Below are 19,333 nucleotides of genomic sequence, written 5' to 3'. Positions count from 1 at the left end.
TTAATACTTAACTTATTAGACGGATTCCATAATCAATAATGGGCGCAGGGCACCAATAAGTTGTGAGGTCTGGAGCCAAGGGATACGGAGTTATTTGACAGGATGAGGTAGGCATGACAGGAACACTTGGTAGGAGGGTTGTTCTTCCGGCATCGCCAAGCAGAGTCTGAGTAGATTGCTGTATCTTCAGGCTTCTTTCTGGAGTAGATGTACCCATCCGTGTCACGTCCACCAGCTGTTGAGATCCTCCCTGTCGTTTGAATACTACCAGGAGTGCGGTTGTATGTGAACAAATGCCGATATTATTATGACGTAAACGCGAGTTGTTAATCTATGCTTGCTCAAAGCTCATGTACGTACAATCTCTTGTTACTGGGCCGCGCTCAGCCTGTCATTCCGCCGAATCTCTATTTATGAACATAATAGCCTGAGGTCCCCGTAAAATCTCTTGCTGTTGCTACGCAACGACGCACTTAACTTTTGCTAAAATAACGCCATTATTCTGTCGCTAATTATTCCTCTCTTTCGACGCTAATTATAAAAATCTAAAGCCTAAATCAAAATTCTAAAAATGCTGTGTTCTATTCCTTTTCTTTTTTCTGCAACCTCGCTAAAAATCACCAGTTTTCAACTCTATTTGCAAGCTGAAATTGGTCATGCCAGAGGGTCATTTTTATGGTCACCGTTTCCAGGGAGATTTCGTCAAGTTTATAATATAGATACAAGAGAAAAAATAAGTTCACTAGCTTACGCTTCACGCTTTTATCTTTTTAGATACACGTACACGTTCAGAGATTTGATATGGACGATATACTGTCGGAGAAATTAGACACTGATAAATGGTTACGAGAATTTTGGTTAATTGTTTAAATGTTAAATACGGTGCGATTTCTTTTTCGAATCGTTAAAAAACAGTATAATTTTAATAATATGTATTGTTCAACAACCTTAAAAATGTATAAACTCCCTGTCAATAATTAAAATGATTTGGGTCCAGATTTCGTTCTTTAATGGCGATGGTCAAAATATTTAAAACTTAGATTTAGGATATGCATCTGCAGATCCTGACACAAGTTTTCTGTGTATATCTCTGAGTCACTAACTGAAATCAGCTCGGTCTTCTTTGAGATCATTTCTTGATCTAACTGCCTCTGTCTCGTACATCGGGTCGTTGACTACAGTGGCTTTGTATCTGAAATAATACTTAATAGTAACTAGCCTGTACTGGTTGGATGAGTTGTTAAGTTAAAATACTGGATATACAGGTGCAGATTTTCCATGACAACGTATCACAGAGTGTAGAACCAAACCGGTCATTTCCTTACAGGTTGCTCCTCATCATGAACATTTCACAATACACTGAGATCTATCTAACCCGTTTACCTAAGTCTTACCTCTTGCCTAGGAGTTCAACGTACACATTGGAACCTAGTTCAGTAAGACTGGTTGGGAGGTATGCCATGCAAATACTTGTATTGGCGCTGTAACTCCAGGCTCCAGATGTAGTGTTACCAACCACCTGTATTATTTCACTATTAGTTGACCAATTGGCAATTAGTTAACTAATTAGTTAACTAATTAGTTAACTAAATAACAGGGTCGACTACTATTTCATTTTATTAACAAATTGACCCTGAGAAGAAAACTGGGAAAAATATTTGTTCATCAATTATGATGCAATATGTTAAGCAACTATGCAACAGGTTTAAATTCTTGCATACCTGGTTGTCAAACCAAATAGTCTCGTTACCCTCCGGATCCAAATAACCATGAGTATCAACAGTCAACATCACTAATTTGCTCTTCAACTCGTTACCTAGCATTTCCTTACAAGCCTCTTGACCGATGAAAGGTGTTTTTTTGTTTGTTTTTATGAAGGACCCTAAACCGGCTTCGAAGGGGTTCTTATCCAGATTCATCTGAAATTGAAGAATACATTTTAAATGTTGGCAGTTTTTCAAATGTTCCTGAAATTGAACAATCTTATTGTCCTTATTCCGATTTAATCCGATGTGTATGTGACCATTAAAACCGAGAAAGATTTAATTTGCAAAAGTCACCTCGTCTCCCCAGTGCCTCAATCCTTTTTCAAGTCTTAAGGAGTTTGTTGCAAACCAACCATAATCTCCGATCTCAAATTCAGCTCCTGCTTCTAGAATTCTCTTGTAAAGGGCGCCTGTGTCGTTTCGATCATGATGAATTTCCCATCCTAACTCACCTGGAGTTTACAAAAATATTAGAATCTAAAGTATGCATTAATTAAATGTACATTTTACGAGGAATCATTCCTTGAGTTCTAACTTATCCTGAACTAAATATTGTTGGGTCACTTTGTTTAGGGTTAGACGGGGTTCCTGCTAGTCATTATAATTTACCAGTGTACGAAATCCTTGTTGCCTGAACATCATATCCGGCCAAACTCATTTCACGACATTCCAAAAACGGGAAATCTTCATGAGACATAGCACTGTCAGTAAGCTTGGTCATGACGTCACGGGAATATTTCCCAGTTACTGCTAGAACTCCCATTTGATCGGTCACGTTCTGCAGTGTAAACTCTGCATTCTCAGGCATATGATGCTTCAGCCACCTGTCACATGAATTTTTGTTTACTTATTCTGTTTAGACTGGTCATTTGGATCAACACTCATTGATTGAAGTATTAGACGCGTGTGAAAGTAGACATAATAGTGAGTGAAAAAAACGAATTTAGCGCACTTCCTAAATTGGTCTTGAAAATACGGCTAAACCAGATTGCCCAAAAACAATATCACCCCTATAAGTTATTGGGGTGATATTGTTTTTAGTAGTATAACTACCTGAGATCATGTAATTCACTGCCAGCACTTGTCACTAGATAATACCGCTCTTTTCCAAGTCTAGATATTGTTAGTTCAGCGTAAACTTTACCGTTAGGAGTAAGCATGTGAGACAGGTTAACTTGTTGTTCCTGTAAATATTCGTATCATCAGATGTTTGATAGAGAATGAACGTTGAATTCAATATTGACGGTGGCTGAATATTAGTGGGTTTTGAGTTGTGAACATTTGGCACAGTTTACACGAACATTAGCATTTGTTTTGTACCATTTACAGACCTTGGGTAGAGTATTAGCAACCATCGAGGAGAGGAACTTAGTTGCACCTGGACCTTCCAAAATGAACTTCCCGAAATAAGTGAGATCAGCTACACCAACTCCGTTGAGAAGGAGATCAACTTCTCTGCCTACGGCATCATGCCAATGTTTCCTCGTGTAACAGGCTGGTGTGGTCTTGAGTTCCCCTTGAGTTGCAAAGAAGCGCGCCTGTTCCCACCCAGCATTGAACCCAAACGCTGTAGTTAAAAGGTAATCTAGCATTATGTGTCGCTTGTTTTAAATGTTAAAGTGAACAAAAGACTAAAAAGACTGAACCTACCTAAAAAAGAAGTGAGGAACTCTGCACCTACCAGCTCCTCTTTCTTTAATTTCCTGGTAAGCTCCGCTCACCCTCTCTGTAGGTCGTCCTGCCCACCTCTCCTCTTTAGGATACGCAGGTGAGGTGTTCATTCCGTAGGACTCTCGAGCCTTCTCCATTAGAAACTTCCTGTCCGTCCAGTCAGAAAATCTATCTGGATCACATTCTATCAGGTCGTAGTCAGGTTCTCCGTTTATCATCCATCTGATAGACAATTTGCAAGGAGTGAGCTATAAGGTAGGTTATGGAACTGCTGGAGCAACGAGTGCCGAAGGCACGAGTTCCGACAATTGTTCCATAACTTACTTATGGTACGGCACATCTATCTATTATCTATTATCTAATGTATCTGGAATTTGACGTATTGAAATACCAATTTTGACTCTATATCCACAGTTATTCACCATGGATTTGTTTGTTCTTAAATAGTTTTTCATAAATTTTTGGATTTAGATTAATTCGATGTAATGGGTCCAAGTTACTGCGGACATAGTTCAGTATGTGTTTACCGTGTTTGGGTGCCCATCATATTTTACAGATGGGGGCGATATTTTGAACGATTCTATTTTATATTCATCTATTGCTGTACTCTGTAAAATTTGAAAAGTATTTAATAAAAAAATCAAGATAGATAAGGCTACAATTTGCGACAAAAAAACAAATTTGGACTTAATTAACAATTAAAAAAACACGTTTTTCTATTTTCTTCCGTAACGCTGACCAATCAGAGACGATCCACGTGGCCTATAGCATGATCATTCTTGCGTGTCACGTGAAAGATTTCCTCTATTTCATTGGATGCTTACTTGTGGGCACGTGTAAAACCGGTTTTTAGTTACTCAATAAGTTGTTTGTATACTCCAAACAACTTATTGAGTAACGCATTTTTTGGCAGATCTTTTAATTGAGTTTTGAGGTGAGATTGAGAGGATTAGCGTGCAAGGACCCGGTCCTATTCGATCTTTTTGTGCCAGGAATTTTCATTTATTTTGATGTCTCATCCATTACGTCTCGTGACTACGCTCCTGTGTCTGACTGACTTGACTGACTTAAGGCGGGTAGTATTCCCGAGATCCATTGACAACAGTTCTCCACAGCTTTCTGTCCTCCATCAGTCTAGCTATCTCATCTACTGATTTAGGTTATCTAGTAGTGTTAGGTAAGGTCGCCCCCTGTTAGTATGCCCATGACTCGGCTTCCAGAGGATCAGTTTGTTCAGTACCGACTCGACTAGTGCTGTGAACACTCTGGTCTTGATAGACTTTCTAAGGTTAGATTTCCAAAGTTTTTTGAGAGTGTGGCATGCTCCCCATGCTCTTCCTTTCCTAACCCTGATATCACTCTCACTGTCTCTGATTCTAGAACCAAGATAGGTAAAGTCTTCCACGTGCTCTATTGTGTTGTTACCCAGGGACTTGATGGTATCAGGGTTCTCGATGTTCTGAGTAATGAATTTGGTTTTCCCTTCGTTCATTTTAAGTCCCACTGTAGCAGCAACTCTTTCTACCTCTAGCATCAGCATCTCTGCCTCCTTTACAGTATCTGCTATCAGAGCAATGTCATCTGCAAAACCAGTGTCTGTTATCTTCTCCGCCTTGACTCTCCTACTCCGATAAGGCTTAATGGTAAATCCTATTTCAGGATGCTTGCTTAAGGCTTGTCTCATGCAATAGTCAAGGGCTACAATGAACAAGTATGGTGCTAATGTATCCCCTTGAAGAACTCCTGCCAGGATATCAAATAGCTCGGTATCCCCATCTGGTGTTATAAGTTTGCCCTTCGTGTTGACATAGAGAAGATTAATGATATCTACAATACTGTCCGGTATTCCATAGGCCTTTAGTATTTGCATCAAAATTCCCCGGTGAAGTGAATCAAAGGCCTTCTTAAAATTAACAAACACCATAGCTACCGGTAAATTTCTCTGTCTAGCCCCCTCTAGAATCCTTCTGAGTGCCAAGATGTGACTAGTAGTGGACCGTCCTTCCCGAAAACCATTCTGAGTGTCCCTAAGTACCCCCTCTATAGCCGGCTGGATCCTATTAAGCACCATTCTATTAAGAGTCTTAGCTACGAGAGAAGTCAAAGATATCCCCCTCCAGTTTCCAGGGTTGGTCAGGTCTCCCTTTTTGGGAACCGGGATGATGTTACTTATCCTCCACTGATCTGGCGCAATACCATCTGTCAGGGCTTTGTTGCAGAAGGACAGCACGATGTCATCCAGGTCGCATCTTTTGAGGACTTCAGGTGGTATGCCGTCATCACCTGGTGCTTTACCTTCTTTTATCCTGTGTTTAGCAGCTTTAAGCTCATCCACAGTAAAAGGTTCTGTACTGATGTTGAGTCCTTCAAATTGATTCTCGATCCTAGGATGCTCGTTTTCCACATCCGGTATACTCCCTAACAGATTCGTGAAATGTCCAAGCCAATTTTTCTTCCTTTCTTCGGCTCCGTTGCCCCTTATTTGAGTTGCCCCCTTGGCCTTCCTGCCAGTTATCTCATTTATGACATTCCAACTTTCTTTGTTTTTGCATCTGTCTGCAGCCATTTCGACCCTTCTAACCTTGGCAACTAGATCTTCTTCAAAGATGTCCTGGTACACCTGATCCAGTTCAGTTTTTAGTAGCTTAACAGACAGTCGACTGTCTTCACTAGGATCTCGGTGATAGACAGTCTCTGCTTGCTGCAAGGCTGTACGCACGCTTTGAACTCGCTGATCACCCGCGAAATCGTCACGTCTCTTCTTTTCTCTCTTAGGCAGTATGGCTTTGTTGGTATCAGCAATCGCATCAACAAAATGCCCATACAGTTCCGTAACCTCACTTTCATCGGTTTGCTCGCATAAAGCAGAGTACCGATTCTTGACTTCTACTGCATATCTCTTCTGTAGGTCTTCATCCGATTTAAGTTCTCCCCAATTATACCAGGTTTTCTTGGGTTGCTTTTTTGCTCGTCGAAGAGATAGCTTGATCTTAGACAAAACAAGTCTATGATCAGTACCCAGTGTACTAAAGAAGCTGTAGACTTCAGTATTTTTGACACTGTTCCTCCACTTCTTCCTCACTAGAATAAAGTCTAACTGAGACTTATTCAGGGTTCCATCCGATAGGTGAGTCCACATCTTCCTGTGTCTGGTCCTCTTAATAATGTCAGTTTCCGTTACACCTGCATAAAACAGTGTGTCGATGGTGCTTGTTCTTAAGAAATGATTAGTCGCCTTAATTATTAGGAGTGAAAAAAGCGCTTTATTTAAATCCGCTTTACCAGGTAGTTTTGATAAATAAAACTTGAATATATTTTCAAATTATTGTTGGTGATAATTTCCTGTTCAAATTTATGAAAGTAGTTCCTTTCCGATCTACTCTAATTTAAAACATTTAAAATGATACTTCATGCTTGACCCGTGCTGTTCTCTAGAACTATAAGGATGTGAATTGTGAATCTAATCTCACATAGATATTCAGAAAAACCGGTTTTACTCTGAGACGCTTGTGAATGGCCATTGCAGCAGAGTGCTGTGTCACGGGGGCATGTCTCGTGACTACGTCACTCGACTACCACGTGCTTGTGCCGTACCATAAGATATTCATATTATGTTTACCAGTTTTATTTTGCATTATGAGATTCAATTACATGCTAAGCTATCCTAACTGCCCAAAAGCAGGTAATGTAGCAAGGAATTTAGCGAGAAAACTGACCTAGCAAGGTATTTTCCAGCACCTCCAGAATGCACAATACCGAAGCAGCCAAATCCGACTGTTAGCCAGTAATTAGTTAGGTGGTGAGTTGGTCCCATCATCGGTAACATGTCGGGAGAGTATGTAATCGGTCCTGCTATCGCGTTCTGCGGAAGTATTTCTAGAAATTCCAGGTTTCTCTGAACTTAAGTTAGCGATAGCAATTATTCTGGGTATAATATTACCGGAAGATTTAATTTCTTAAAAGCGAAATTAAATGAGGGTTTTATTTACAACAGTCTATCACAATGCTGGCAAGCATTACCGTTGCCATTATATTCACAATACTATTTACCCCCTATACTATTATATCCCCTTTATTGTTTTTCAGGCATTAAGACTCATCGAAAGTAGTTCAGCAGGTATATTTAAGTTCAAAACATTCTAATTCAATGTTAAAGATGACAGGAATAAGAAATAGTTATGTGGAGGTTTTTAAGAAATTTGCGCAAAATACGGGCCAGCATGTTATACGAAATTAGGTAAAAAACCCAAAATCGCCATATTCAGGTGCCTTAAAAACCATGTTAAAAATGAGTTAGAGATCTGAAATTTTACAGGGCGTCTAGACGTTGACCAAATCTACTGTAAAAAAATCGGCTTACGAATTGTAATAAAGCTTATTGAATGGGAAAAGCGAGCGACCGATTTTATTCTCGGTATCAATTTGCATTTGCGGACGGTTCCTCAAATTAATATCATTTCCTTTTGTTTGGAAAAGAGAGACACCGGCAGCGGTTCACTCTACCCATGATTATGGGTTTTGGTCAAATTTCTATTTCTTGGATCTAAAATCCTAACCTAAATAAGTTAACTGCTAACCTGAATTTCAGTTTCCTGCATTATTGGCATCAGTTCCATACAATGTTCTATGCACCTATCAATACGATCCAAATCACTTTCGTATGCTTCTTTAGAGAAACCTCTAGGGATGCCGTTATCATACCAGTCCTCCTGAATCTTCATCTTATCTGGTGCCTCGTACGGTCCAATCAATAGTCCTGGTTTTGTTAACGTTGTCACAATGTTGTAGATGGAATACAGTAGAAACACAAATACAAGAATTTAATTAAGCGTCTTTAGTGAACCACAGCTATAATATTTCTGGTTGGCATTATCTGCAGCCAAAAATACAAAACCAACTCATTTTTTTAGCTTCAGGCTTCTTGGGGACTTAATTTATCAAACAATGTCACAACAGCACTTGTAGGTTTATAACCTACCAGGACGCGCGCCGAGTTGGACTCGTCGACGGTCCTAATATTTGGAACAAATATTTTACGAGTATCACCCGTTAAAACAGCACACATTACAATATTGTCCTTATAGTTATGACTAGCAACCTGTTCGTTCCTGTCTCACGTAGTAAGAACCTCTAAGATCCCGAATAGTTGGAATCTGACGACCGTTCTGGTTCTTCTGCCAGTCTTCCAATAAGGGAACACTTGCAGAAACCAGGTACCTGAGGTGTTGATTAATTGTTATAATTTGTGTTAATTTGTGTGATTAATTAGTGACCAATTAGTGTTATTGGTCACTAATATTAGGACAATGAGAAGCTAACATGCAATACTACAATTTTGAACTACCAATCACACTCATCAATTATAATTGATCAATTATAATTCAATTATAATTCAATTATAACATTTTGTCTTTAATGTCATAGATTTTAGCTCAATTTGAAAACCAATACGTACTGATGGTGTACAGGAGCAAGAGGTAGATTAAGCCCCGACATCTGCCCGATTTCTCTGGCGTGGAATCCGGCAGCGTTCACCAGTTGCTTTGTGTTTATTTTTCCAGAAGGTGTATCCACCTGTCCAAATTGTCGTCATTAATAGCACATAAAATAGCAGAGATGTGATACACAACAACACTCACTAAATTAATTTTGGAGTAATTGGAGTGGTTAACAAAGGTCAACAAAACCTTACCTCCCATGTTCCGTCAGCCCTCTGTTTAGTGCCAGTGACTATACAGTCTTGCACTAATGTTGCTCCATACATTCGGGCTCCTTTAGCATACGCCTGCATGAACGGTTGTTATAAGACCTTTCAGTTAGGGCGAATTTTTTAAAGGTAATAAAAATTTGATTTAGATGGTGTTGTTTTAGAAGGTATGACTATTATAGAACCCACCATAGTAAGACTATAAGGGTCGGTATGACCATCACCAGGGGTGTATAACCCCCCTTTAATTCCCTCCATGTTCAGAAAAGGATGCATCTGTTCTATAGTGTCGGGGTCAACTAGATGCTCGTTGGCTCGGTGCCACGTATGTCGGCTCATCATGTATCTGGACAGAAAGATGGTTCAGAGGTAATCATTACCATTATCAGTATCTGATGATTAGATGCATTTGTAATCGTGTCAAAGATTACTGCATAGGTTATAATATAAGAATTTCAGCCAAATTGTCGGAATTCAACAATCAATATCAAGTTATAAATTTTAATTCATTTGATTGCAAGAGAAGTATCTATAACTGCTACATAATAAATATTCTTACTTGAACTCGTTGAAATGTTCTTTTGTATGGGCCAAACGGAGTGAACCAGTGGCGTTAAATCCAATTTCCTGAAATTAACATTTTCGTCAACTTTAGGGATAAATTCAGCTCTAATGAGTAAAAAAGCAAAACTTCAAAATCCAAAAAATTTTAGATGGTGAAACTTATTTGAAATTCTTTCATCTATAGTTTATGATTTACCTGATCAGTTTCTGCTTCAATTGTTTCGAAAAGCTTAAGTGACTCGTAATGTAGGTTCCGCATGTTGATACCATGATTATAGTATGTTGTCAGACCAGCCTACAAGATTTTGTCCGAAATTACTTCGAAATAATAGTTGAAGAAAAAAATCAAAAATCTCGAATGTTTCAACAAAATCTCATACAGATGACGATACTTACTGCACTATATGTTGATCCAGCAGTGAGTTCAGTTTTCTCAAGAAGCACCACATTTTTCACTCCAAACTTTGCGAGATGATACGCCAAACTAGTACCAACACATCCTCCTCCAATTATTACAACCTCAGCGTTGTCCTTAGCATGTCTTGTTTCAACACTGAGAAATTGAGTCCGCAAATAATTCGGATGTTCATTGTTCATTGTTCAATAAGAAAGACTGGCATTACTTTGGAATCGTTAGTGCAGTATGACATGAGTGATAGGTTTCAATAGTCATACCTTTCGTGTTGCTCAAGGAATCCGTTTGGTTTTGAGGAGAGAGAGCGAGAATAATTATATGCCTTCTTTAGAAAATTATTTCTGTTACCGAACTTAAGCATTACTCTGTGTGCTTTCTGTAAGTGTAATGATTAAGCATGAGCTTCATTTGTATGATGATACTAGTGTAACCTGTGCCTTATGCCTACGGCCGGGACTTCACTTTCTCCCCCCCCCCCCTCTCTAATAAGCTTATAGTATTACATGACAGTGATTCTCGCGGCTAACCTAATTATGATTTATGTACCCACGCTGCATATTATATGCAGTAATGGGAGAGAGAGCGAGGAGGGAGAAAAAGTGAGCCATTTTATGTCACATTTGTGGTACAAAACCATTAATTAAACCACTTACCACCAACGGTTTTGTGGTAATTACGTTGTGTTCAGACTTCAGTGCGAGCTACATTTCAATGGGCTGTATCAGTATACTCGATTATGACGGAGACTTTTGATGCTATAACTCTATAAAAAACTGACTACCAAAAAATAGAAACCTACTAGCTTCATCCCTGTTCCCACGGGCTTTCTTAGTAACTGTATAAACAACACGCACAAATGAAAGGAGTACTCGTAAACATTGGCTGGCTTACAAACCAGTCCCCAAACAAACAAACAACAAGTACAAAGTAAATAAGTTGCTGGGCGGCGCTCAGTCTGTCATTCCGCCGCATCTTCAATCAGAACAGAAAATCCTGAGGTCCCCAGGCAAGTAATAATGCCGAGGTAGATTTACTAATACTGATAGTGACACTGCAGTTTAACTATAATTGAATTTATTCTGCTCCTTAGTGGAAACGAGATGATTTCAATTCAATTCTATTCCTAAAAGCCTAAACAAACAAATTCGCTGATTAGATCCTTAGTTTTTCTCCTGCAAACTTACAGAACTTCTGATATCCTTTTCCTGGTGCTAATAATAGTTCCAAATCTTACTTCTAAGACCTTATGGTACATTACTGGACCTCGCTCAGCCTGTCATTCCGCCGAATCTCTATTCGGTGGATATGATTATGAACATAAATATAATAGCCTGTACATACATGACATAGTATTTGCGGGAGGCCGACAAAGGGGGCCTCCGATTATCAGGGGTCAGATCATATCACCAATTAGTAACGTATAATTAGTGATGTGATCCATCAGTTATAGTGATGTGATCCATCACTAGAATTTAATCACTAGAATTTAATTGACCCAGATTTGCATGTTTAGGATGTCTTGACTACAAAGGAAAGAGGGGCAGACCTCGTTCAAATTTATTTCATTATGACGAAGAATATTATTGTGATTGTAAATAAAAGATTTAGTTAAGTAATTTCAACGATTTAGTGTACAAAGCTTATGATAGACGTTTATGGAGAAGCTATGGGTGAGTCGAGACTACTCGGCCACTCGATTTTATGATTTAAATCCTATTATCTTGTGTTTGCTGTATATACAGCAGGGTGTCATAATTATTGGCGCGTAGACAATTTTGCGTAAAATTTTAGCTTACCCAAGCTTTTAGAAACGATCATAACTTAACTTCTGAGGATCAGTTTCCTATGGAGTCTTGATCATTCGAGAGATAATCCTTCATACTACAGTTTAGTCTAAAAACGAAGTCCGAAAGAAGTTAAATTTCGTCGATAATCACGACGAAAGAGAAAAATTTGGATTATTGGACTTAAAGCCTTCGGCTGATTCCCCTGAAATCCGGGAAGAGTCCGCCCGACTATATTTTATTGCGTCAGTCAGAGGAGAAAGAGAGCTTTTATAAAATCTATAGTTTTCTATATGTTTCGCTATCGCCTGAAGAGCTGTGCACTTTAGTCTAAAGAATAATTTCAGAAAAAATTCACCGAAAAAAAATTACACATAAATTCCTTACTCCTTCGTAAATCTAACCAAGTATGGAATCGACCCTTTAAATAACGGCCTAAATTATGGGTTTTGAGGTACATCAACACAAAATTCTGAATTAAGAAAAAGTTCAGACGATTGTTTACAGACCGGTTTTTGAATTTTGTAATTTCGATATTCAGAAGTAAAGTTATGACCCGTCGAAAAATATTGATTTCATCATAAAATACACATAAAATTTCAAACACGCCAATAATTCTGACACCCTGCTGTAGTTGATTAATAAGAAATGGGCTAGATATAGGGTAGAGTTCACATGTCAATTCTGTAAATCATAGCTGTAAATTAAGAAGTAAACATGATCTGACTGCTCGACTCGTAGATCACATAAGGCACGGGAGCTCTTGCTAAAGGGGGGGGGGGGGGGTTCTCGTATCAAGTGATGTGAAACGTACGTGCCAAAGGCATGCGACGGGAGTGAGCCGGAAGAAGTGTCGGAAGAAGAACAGCGATTCGGCCCTCACATCTGCCTGCCGGTGCTGCAAGCACAAACTTCCTACGAAGTGTCCGTGTCTGTGCTATCAATCCATCTCAGACGATTTTCTCTAATTGAGTACTTCTATGCTAAACTGACTGCCAAATAAATAGAAAACTACTAGCTTCATGAGTTCATCCCTGTTACCACGGGCTTTCTAGTCTTCTATCTTACTTATAATTCAGAATCAGAGAATTATTTTTGTTTGTACGTACACTGTACGACCGCCCACGTGCAAATCAGACGAAAAATAGGAATTAAGGTAACAACCAGAAGGTTCCGTAGCAACGGTGTTTTAATGCACACATGCACGTGCAAAGATTGTTTTAACGTCATTTTGATCGGTTTTGTGGTAATTACGTTGTGTTTAAAGTGTTTTATAGGTATTTAAATCGGCTGTATCTTCGGTTGGGATGGATATTTTTTGATGCGATTAAAACTTTCTTTCAAAGAAGACCACTAGCTTCGTCCCTGTTACCACGGGCTTTCTAGTACTACTATAATTCAGAGAATTATTTTTGTTTGTACGACCGCCCACGTGCAAATAGATGAGAAATAGGTAGTTGCAAAGTAACCATGGTCCGGTAACGGTGTTGAAATGTGTACGTGCACGTGCAATGATCGTTTTAATCTTTTGATCGGTTTTGTGGTAATTACGTTGAGTTCAGACTTCAGTGCGAGCTACATTTCAATGGGCTGTATACTCGATTATGACGGAGACTTTTGATGCTATAACTCTATAAAAAACTGACTACCAAAAAAATAGAAACCTACTAGCTTCATACCTGTTCCCACGGGCTTTCTAGTAACTGTATAAACATTAAACAACACGCACAAATGAAAGGAGTACAAAGTAAATAAGTTGCTGGGCGGCGCTCAGTCTGTCATTCCGCCGCATCTTCAATAAGAACAGAAAATCCTGAGGTCCCCAGGCAAGTAATGAGGCCGAGGTAGATTTACTAATACTGATAGTGACACTGCAGTGTTAACTGTTACTTATATAATTGAATTTATTCTGCTCCTTTGTGGAAACGAAATGATTTCAATTCAATTATATTCTTAAAAGCCTAAACAAACAAATTCGCTGATTAGATCCTTAGTTTTTCTCCTGCAACCTTACAGAACTTCTGATATCCTTTTCCTGGTGCTAATAATAGTTCCAAATCTTACTTCTAAGACCTTATGGTACATTACTGGACCGCGCTCAGCCTGTCATTCCGCCGAATCTCTATTCGGTGGATATGATTATGAACATAAATATAATAGCCTGTATATACATGACATAGTATTTGCGGGAGGCCGACAAAGGGGGCCTCCGATTATCAGGGGTCAGATCATATCACCAATTAGTGACGTATAATTAGTGATGTGATCCATCAGTAGAATTTAATTGACCCAGAAATGGGCTAGATATAGGGTAGAGTTCACATGTCAATTCTGTAAATCATAGCTGTACATTAAAAAGTAAACATGATCTGACTGCTCGACTCGTAGATCACATAAGGCACGGGAGCTCTTGCTAAAGGGGGGGGGGGGGGGGGGGGGGGGGGGGGGTTCTCGTATCAAGGGATGTGAAACGTACGTGCCAAAGGCATGCAACGGGAGTGAGCCGATCAAGTGTTCTTAGGTATATATACTTGAAGATGTAAGACAATAGTTAATATCGCATTCTTACATTCTATCCTACCTTCTCCAAATTCATCTCTGGTCGGACAGGATCTCAACAGCTACTTGGCTGATCTGACAGATACATTTACTGTCGGAAGAAGAACAGCGATTCGGCCCTCACATCTGCATGGCGATTGGCGGTGCTGCAAGCACAAACTTCCTACGAAGTGTCCGTGTCTGTGCTATCTATCCCTCTCAGACGATTCTCTCTAATTGAGTACGAAAACTCACAACCACGAAGCAGACCTTGCAGCCCGTGAACGAAGAGAAGTCCTAACATCCCTGAAAATGAAAGCTGCAGATCAACCTCTTTCGGCGACCTTGGGTCAGTCATTGTGGACAGTGAGGTGAGGCTTCTCCCTGCATATCCCTTAGGATTCTGGAACCATTTCGCCAGAATCATTCGGGATCCGGAGTTCCCTTGAACCTCGAACATGGTTGAGGGCTTTCACAGAGGATTTAAATCCCGAGTGCATCGCCCAAAGCCCTCTGATCTGTTCAAGAGTATGTGCGAGCTATCAGAGAGCAGCAAGTCATTACTGACTTTCACATCGACAGGTTGAGTGTTGGCACCCGCTACGAGGCGAAGGAATTGCCATACCCAACTCCACGATATCTGTTCATTTTACTCCACATACTCTAGCAAGATTGAGTAGCTCTTGCTTAAATTTTAAATTTCATGTCGTCGAGTAATCTTCTCAATTCTATAATTAAAGAATAATGTTTTACCCTAACTATGAAGTGGTGACATCTCATACTTAACTAAAATTTAACTTTGAAAGTTAATAGATTATTAGTGACAACAAAATTATAGTTTAAGACATCAATTCTGTGCAGTGTTTTCAATATTAGAATTTATGATATGTTTCATTGAATAACTGGTAATAAATTTAACTTTTGTTTTATTAATTGACAATTACAATAAGTTGATAAGCTAGGAAATCTCAAGTGCGAACAAAATTAAACGACTAAGTAAAAATATAAAATCACCAATGGATTACTTTGACAAAAATAAAACATTCCCATTAATTCAAAACGTCGGAAATATAAAAAGTAATAATATTAAAATTTTTTGGGGCTGTCCACTGTCATTCCACCATATCTTCAATTGCGATTATAAACACAAAAGTCTGAGGTCCGGCAGGGAAGAGACATCTTGATTCTTATTCATTATTTCAGGGAAATAATAATCCCTGCGCAAGGGTGTCGTATAAGGTATTTATCATTAACGACATCACAATTTCTTAGCACAATCTCGTAAACATGTTTTCTAGCCTCCTCGCTTAAATCCTGGTACTCAGCTTGCAAGAAGAAGGAGATAAGCTCATCGTTTCTCGACCCATTCACATCTCGAACAAACTCATCCACGCAGATATGAGTGATTTCCTCCTGGACAGTAACTATCAATTCTGGGTGCTCTACTTGGATGAAAGAGGTTATTTGTGAGGCTGTGAGTGTGTGATTTGATAGGGTTAGACTAGTGTTAAAGATGTTTGGATCACTTCAGTTTATCATGTAGATGTACATCTCAGAACTTGCAGTGTCTCCTTGGTGGAATATGAGGATTTTACCACGAGGATTCAGAAACTTGGTTGCGTGGGAAACTGTCCCAAATGGGTCCTCAAATGAATACAAGGAGTGTGATAGCAGTATGAGGTCGAATAGAGGACTCTCAGTCTTATATTTCAACTCAAACTCTTTGTTAAAGAATGATGTGTCGATATCATACTTGGCACCAATACTTTTCAGTTCAGTCTCCAACAGCGGAACATGGGCAGCATTCGGCTCGATAGCATAGATATACCCCAACTTCAGCCCCAGTTCCCGGACCAACATCGCCTCAAAGTTCCCTCTCCCAGCTCCAATGGTTAACATCCGTGCCGGCTCCTTGTCGAAGTTGTTCTCTAGAATGACCTTCTTGGAGATGCTAGCCATAAGATCATATTCAGTGGTGTTAGCTGACAGCCTGGCGAATGTCCTCGCATATCCCTCAGTAGTGAGGGGAGCAGCAGTTTCTCTACCCGTCATTATTGGAACTGCAAGTTGTTTAGTTAGATGGTGAGTAAGGATCAAAAGTACAACGATTCAGTTTAATTTGTAATTTCACCTGCAAGGGACCCTTTTAGAATCAGAATTAGAATTAAATTTATACAACAATACAATAAGAATAAAATTAATTTAAAGAAGCTTGAAACTGCTGTGCAGGACATTAAAGTCAGTCAGAAACTGTTAGAAGAATACCCTTCTAAGGACATCAAAACATATAGTATGTAACAAGGTAAAGATTATGTGCTGTTATCCGATGGATAGCAGCACACATCGGATTGTGGGGAAACGAAAAAGCGGATGATCTGGCCAAGCTTTTTAGAACCAGTGAATCCACTTTGAAATGCCATATTCCACAATCTCACATCAAACGCCTTATCAACGACAAAGTCACCAGACTGAATCAGGAATCTTGGTTAACTGACGGTCCCAGACACACCAAACTAACACTCGGTCACAAACACGCCAAAATCATCAAAAACCTAAACACTACACTCAGCAACAACAGAAAAAATTACAGAACTGCAGTTCACCTTATCACGGGACACTGCGGCTTAAACAAACACCTTCATACCATTCGCAAATCAAACACTAGTGCTTGTCCTATGTGCGGCGACGAAGAGGAATCTGTCCCACACTTTCTGGGACAGTGTCCGGCTATAATTGCTCAAATAAGAGGGCAATATTTCCAGGACTATTACCTCTCTGTCAACGACATATTCGACAATCAACACATCACCACCATTGTCAATTTCGCAAACCGCACCAAACGCTTAAGTGTGCCAGAGGAGCTGGATCAGACCGGGGTGACGTAGATTATAGCTCATGCGCTGCCTCGACTCATCTTACTGTTCCAGGCCCAGCTAACACAATTATAAGCGTACCACCATGATTCACGTCAATTTTATCACCATCCCCCACCATTCACTCTGATTTCCCCGGCAACCCTTCCCAGGGTTGCTACACCCCAGAGGTAGGCAGAGCATTTCAATGCTATACTCTCGTGGGCCATCTTGGCCCAGCCTCTCTTAAAAAACAGAAAGAAAAAAAAGGTCAAGATTAGTTTGAAATGGTCGCCTATTATGGCATATAGTATGTAACAAGGTCAAGATTAGTTTGAAATGGTCGCCTATTATGGCATATAGTATGTAACAAGGTCAAGATTAGTTTGAAATGGTCGCCTATTATGACATATTATAGTCATAACCTATGGCGTTTTTGATGGTCGACACGTCCTTCTTTGTCTGCACTCTGCTTGTCTCATAGAATCCAAAAAAGGACAGTACATGGTCAATGATAATCTTATCTCTCGTGTTCTTGGCAATCTGGACAATGGTCGACATTGTGAATGCTGATCAATCCCTCAACATGGTTAACCGTTGTCTCACTTGTTGCTTGTTAAAATTCACGAAACCAAATAGGCGGACAATAGAATCTGTCTAAATTCTGCTAAATTGTGTTAAAGGGATTATGAAGTGTCCCCGACTTAATCGTCAAAACATTTCACATATTCTATCACATAGAAACACTAATATAAGAATAGGGCCCGGAATTCCCATATTCGTAACTTAATACAGGAAGATCGCTCTAATTTGTTCGCGAGAGGCTGATTGTCAGACACCGCAATATAAACAGTGTTAAAATGCACATTTTTATTCATGTGCTTTGGCGCCAATTTAATTGATAAAATCTTCAAATGAACGACATTTAATTGATTTGACTTTTGTTTTTCGACCATTGTGGCTGTACTATGTCCAAAATATACACAAGCATCAAATAACTGTCTTAAAAGTTTACGTACTGTTGTGTAATGTTGTAGGAAAGAAAACATTGGATTATAAAAATGCTTAATTAATAACAATACACGTTAGTAAGAACCTATTACCTAAACTAACCTTAAAATATAAATATTTTTTCTTGATACAAACAATGACTTGTTTAGTTCATGGCAAGATATGTCCATCATCAGTTCTGATTCAGATAAAACCTGTGTATCTTGATCAATCTGTTTGGAAATGTTTCCCGGATCGCCGACACAACACATGATGGGAGTACGTATCGAACCTTTCTATCCAAATCTTGGGAGCTTATCAAATTCACAAATTATTTGTAGGCTAAATATCTCCACTTTTTTGGTGTCATATGTGCTTTTAGATAGTCTTCCCGTTTCACAGAATCATTGATGGTGAAACTAAACAGGTATCTTGAATATCTAAGTCCTTGTTCAGATAAGACCATATTTTTTATTTTATTTGAAAATTCAATTAATTATTATATATAAATCAAGCGTTACATTTCAGCCATGCAAAATTACAATGACATATTTTGATAAACTAATAGATAAATGGAACTGCAATATAAGTTGCTTAATGTTTGGCCGGATGACAACTAACTGAAAGAGAAACATAAACTTGATTACATAATAATTAATTCGGCTGAACCAACACATAGCAAGAGCCACATTAACGTTGCACGTTGGGGCCGTCAAATGCTGAAACATCTCTTTTTCTGTGACACATTTCAGCGAACCCCTGTGACGATGTATAGTCAAGGAATCACTGCAACAAACCAACTCTCTCTCAGTACTCATCATTTTGCACTAATTACAAGTACACCATTCGTTAACCGATTTCGACAATCTGTCTTGCGTAATGTTTGCAAAAAATGCGCTATCTATCATTTCATATTCTTCACCGTCACTATTGTAAATAGGAGGGTAACCATGTCGGATCCAGGATATATATCTGGCTCAAAATGACTAATGTCGTCTAAGTCGCACGGCTTGTTAAAATCTGCGTGATCATCATGAATTTCTCGG

The 19,333-nt window shown here is 39.2% G+C and overlaps 3 protein-coding genes across 10 annotated transcripts in view; 1 reads left to right on the top strand and 2 right to left on the bottom strand.

The window, feature by feature from the left end:
• Positions 1 to 18,626, bottom strand: part of LOC134814934 (uncharacterized) — a 125,204-nt gene extending 106,578 nt beyond the window's left edge. For all 6 annotated transcript variants that reach the window (XM_063823283.1, XM_063823286.1, XM_063823285.1 and 3 more), the window contains exon 1: positions 18,615 to 18,626. The gene's annotated coding sequence lies outside the window, so the exon portion shown is untranslated. The remainder of the gene's footprint in view (positions 1 to 18,614) is intronic.
• LOC134814939 (cleavage stimulation factor subunit 1-like) overlaps positions 1 to 19,333 on the top strand; it is a 58,545-nt gene that overhangs the window by 20,208 nt on the left and 19,004 nt on the right. The window lies entirely within an intron of this gene.
• LOC134814640 (dimethylglycine dehydrogenase, mitochondrial-like) lies at positions 841 to 11,003 on the bottom strand. Of its 2 annotated transcripts, none has more exons than XM_063822794.1 (19): positions 10,777 to 11,003; positions 10,384 to 10,499; positions 10,105 to 10,261; positions 9,905 to 10,003; positions 9,704 to 9,771; positions 9,334 to 9,490; positions 9,130 to 9,222; positions 8,893 to 9,011; positions 8,536 to 8,654; positions 8,015 to 8,193; positions 7,154 to 7,299; positions 3,448 to 3,659; positions 3,098 to 3,333; positions 2,820 to 2,950; positions 2,376 to 2,590; positions 2,061 to 2,218; positions 1,722 to 1,919; positions 1,395 to 1,519; positions 841 to 1,192 (listed from the first exon to the last, which is right to left on the bottom strand). In XM_063822794.1, exons 2-19 carry the CDS (start codon positions 10,482 to 10,484, stop codon positions 1,099 to 1,101), a joined length of 2,607 nt encoding a protein of 868 aa, XP_063678864.1. In that variant the 5' UTR covers positions 10,485 to 10,499; positions 10,777 to 11,003; the 3' UTR covers positions 841 to 1,098. The 2 variants fall into 2 exon arrangements, with proteins under 2 accessions (XP_063678864.1, XP_063678865.1); XM_063822795.1 differs by having other exon boundaries at positions 10,923 to 10,998.

The sequence above is a fragment of the Bolinopsis microptera genome, chromosome 5, assembly GCF_026151205.1.
Source record: "Bolinopsis microptera isolate Bmic1 chromosome 5, MBARI_Bmic_1.0, whole genome shotgun sequence".
Taxonomy (NCBI): domain Eukaryota; kingdom Metazoa; phylum Ctenophora; class Tentaculata; order Lobata; family Bolinopsidae; genus Bolinopsis; species Bolinopsis microptera.
Note: the sequence above shows the minus strand (reverse complement) of the source record. Positions and strands in the feature narration are given on the sequence as shown.

Coding starts and splice junctions, on each gene's coding strand:
- LOC134814640 (XM_063822795.1), bottom strand. Junction 9,223..9,333: donor ACCCTTATAGTCTTACTATG/GTGGGTTCTATA, acceptor CCGTTCATGCAG/GCGTATGCTAAAGGAGCCCG. Junction 1,920..2,060: donor TGAGGCACTGGGGAGACGAG/GTGACTTTTGCA, acceptor CTTCAATTTCAG/ATGAATCTGGATAAGAACCC.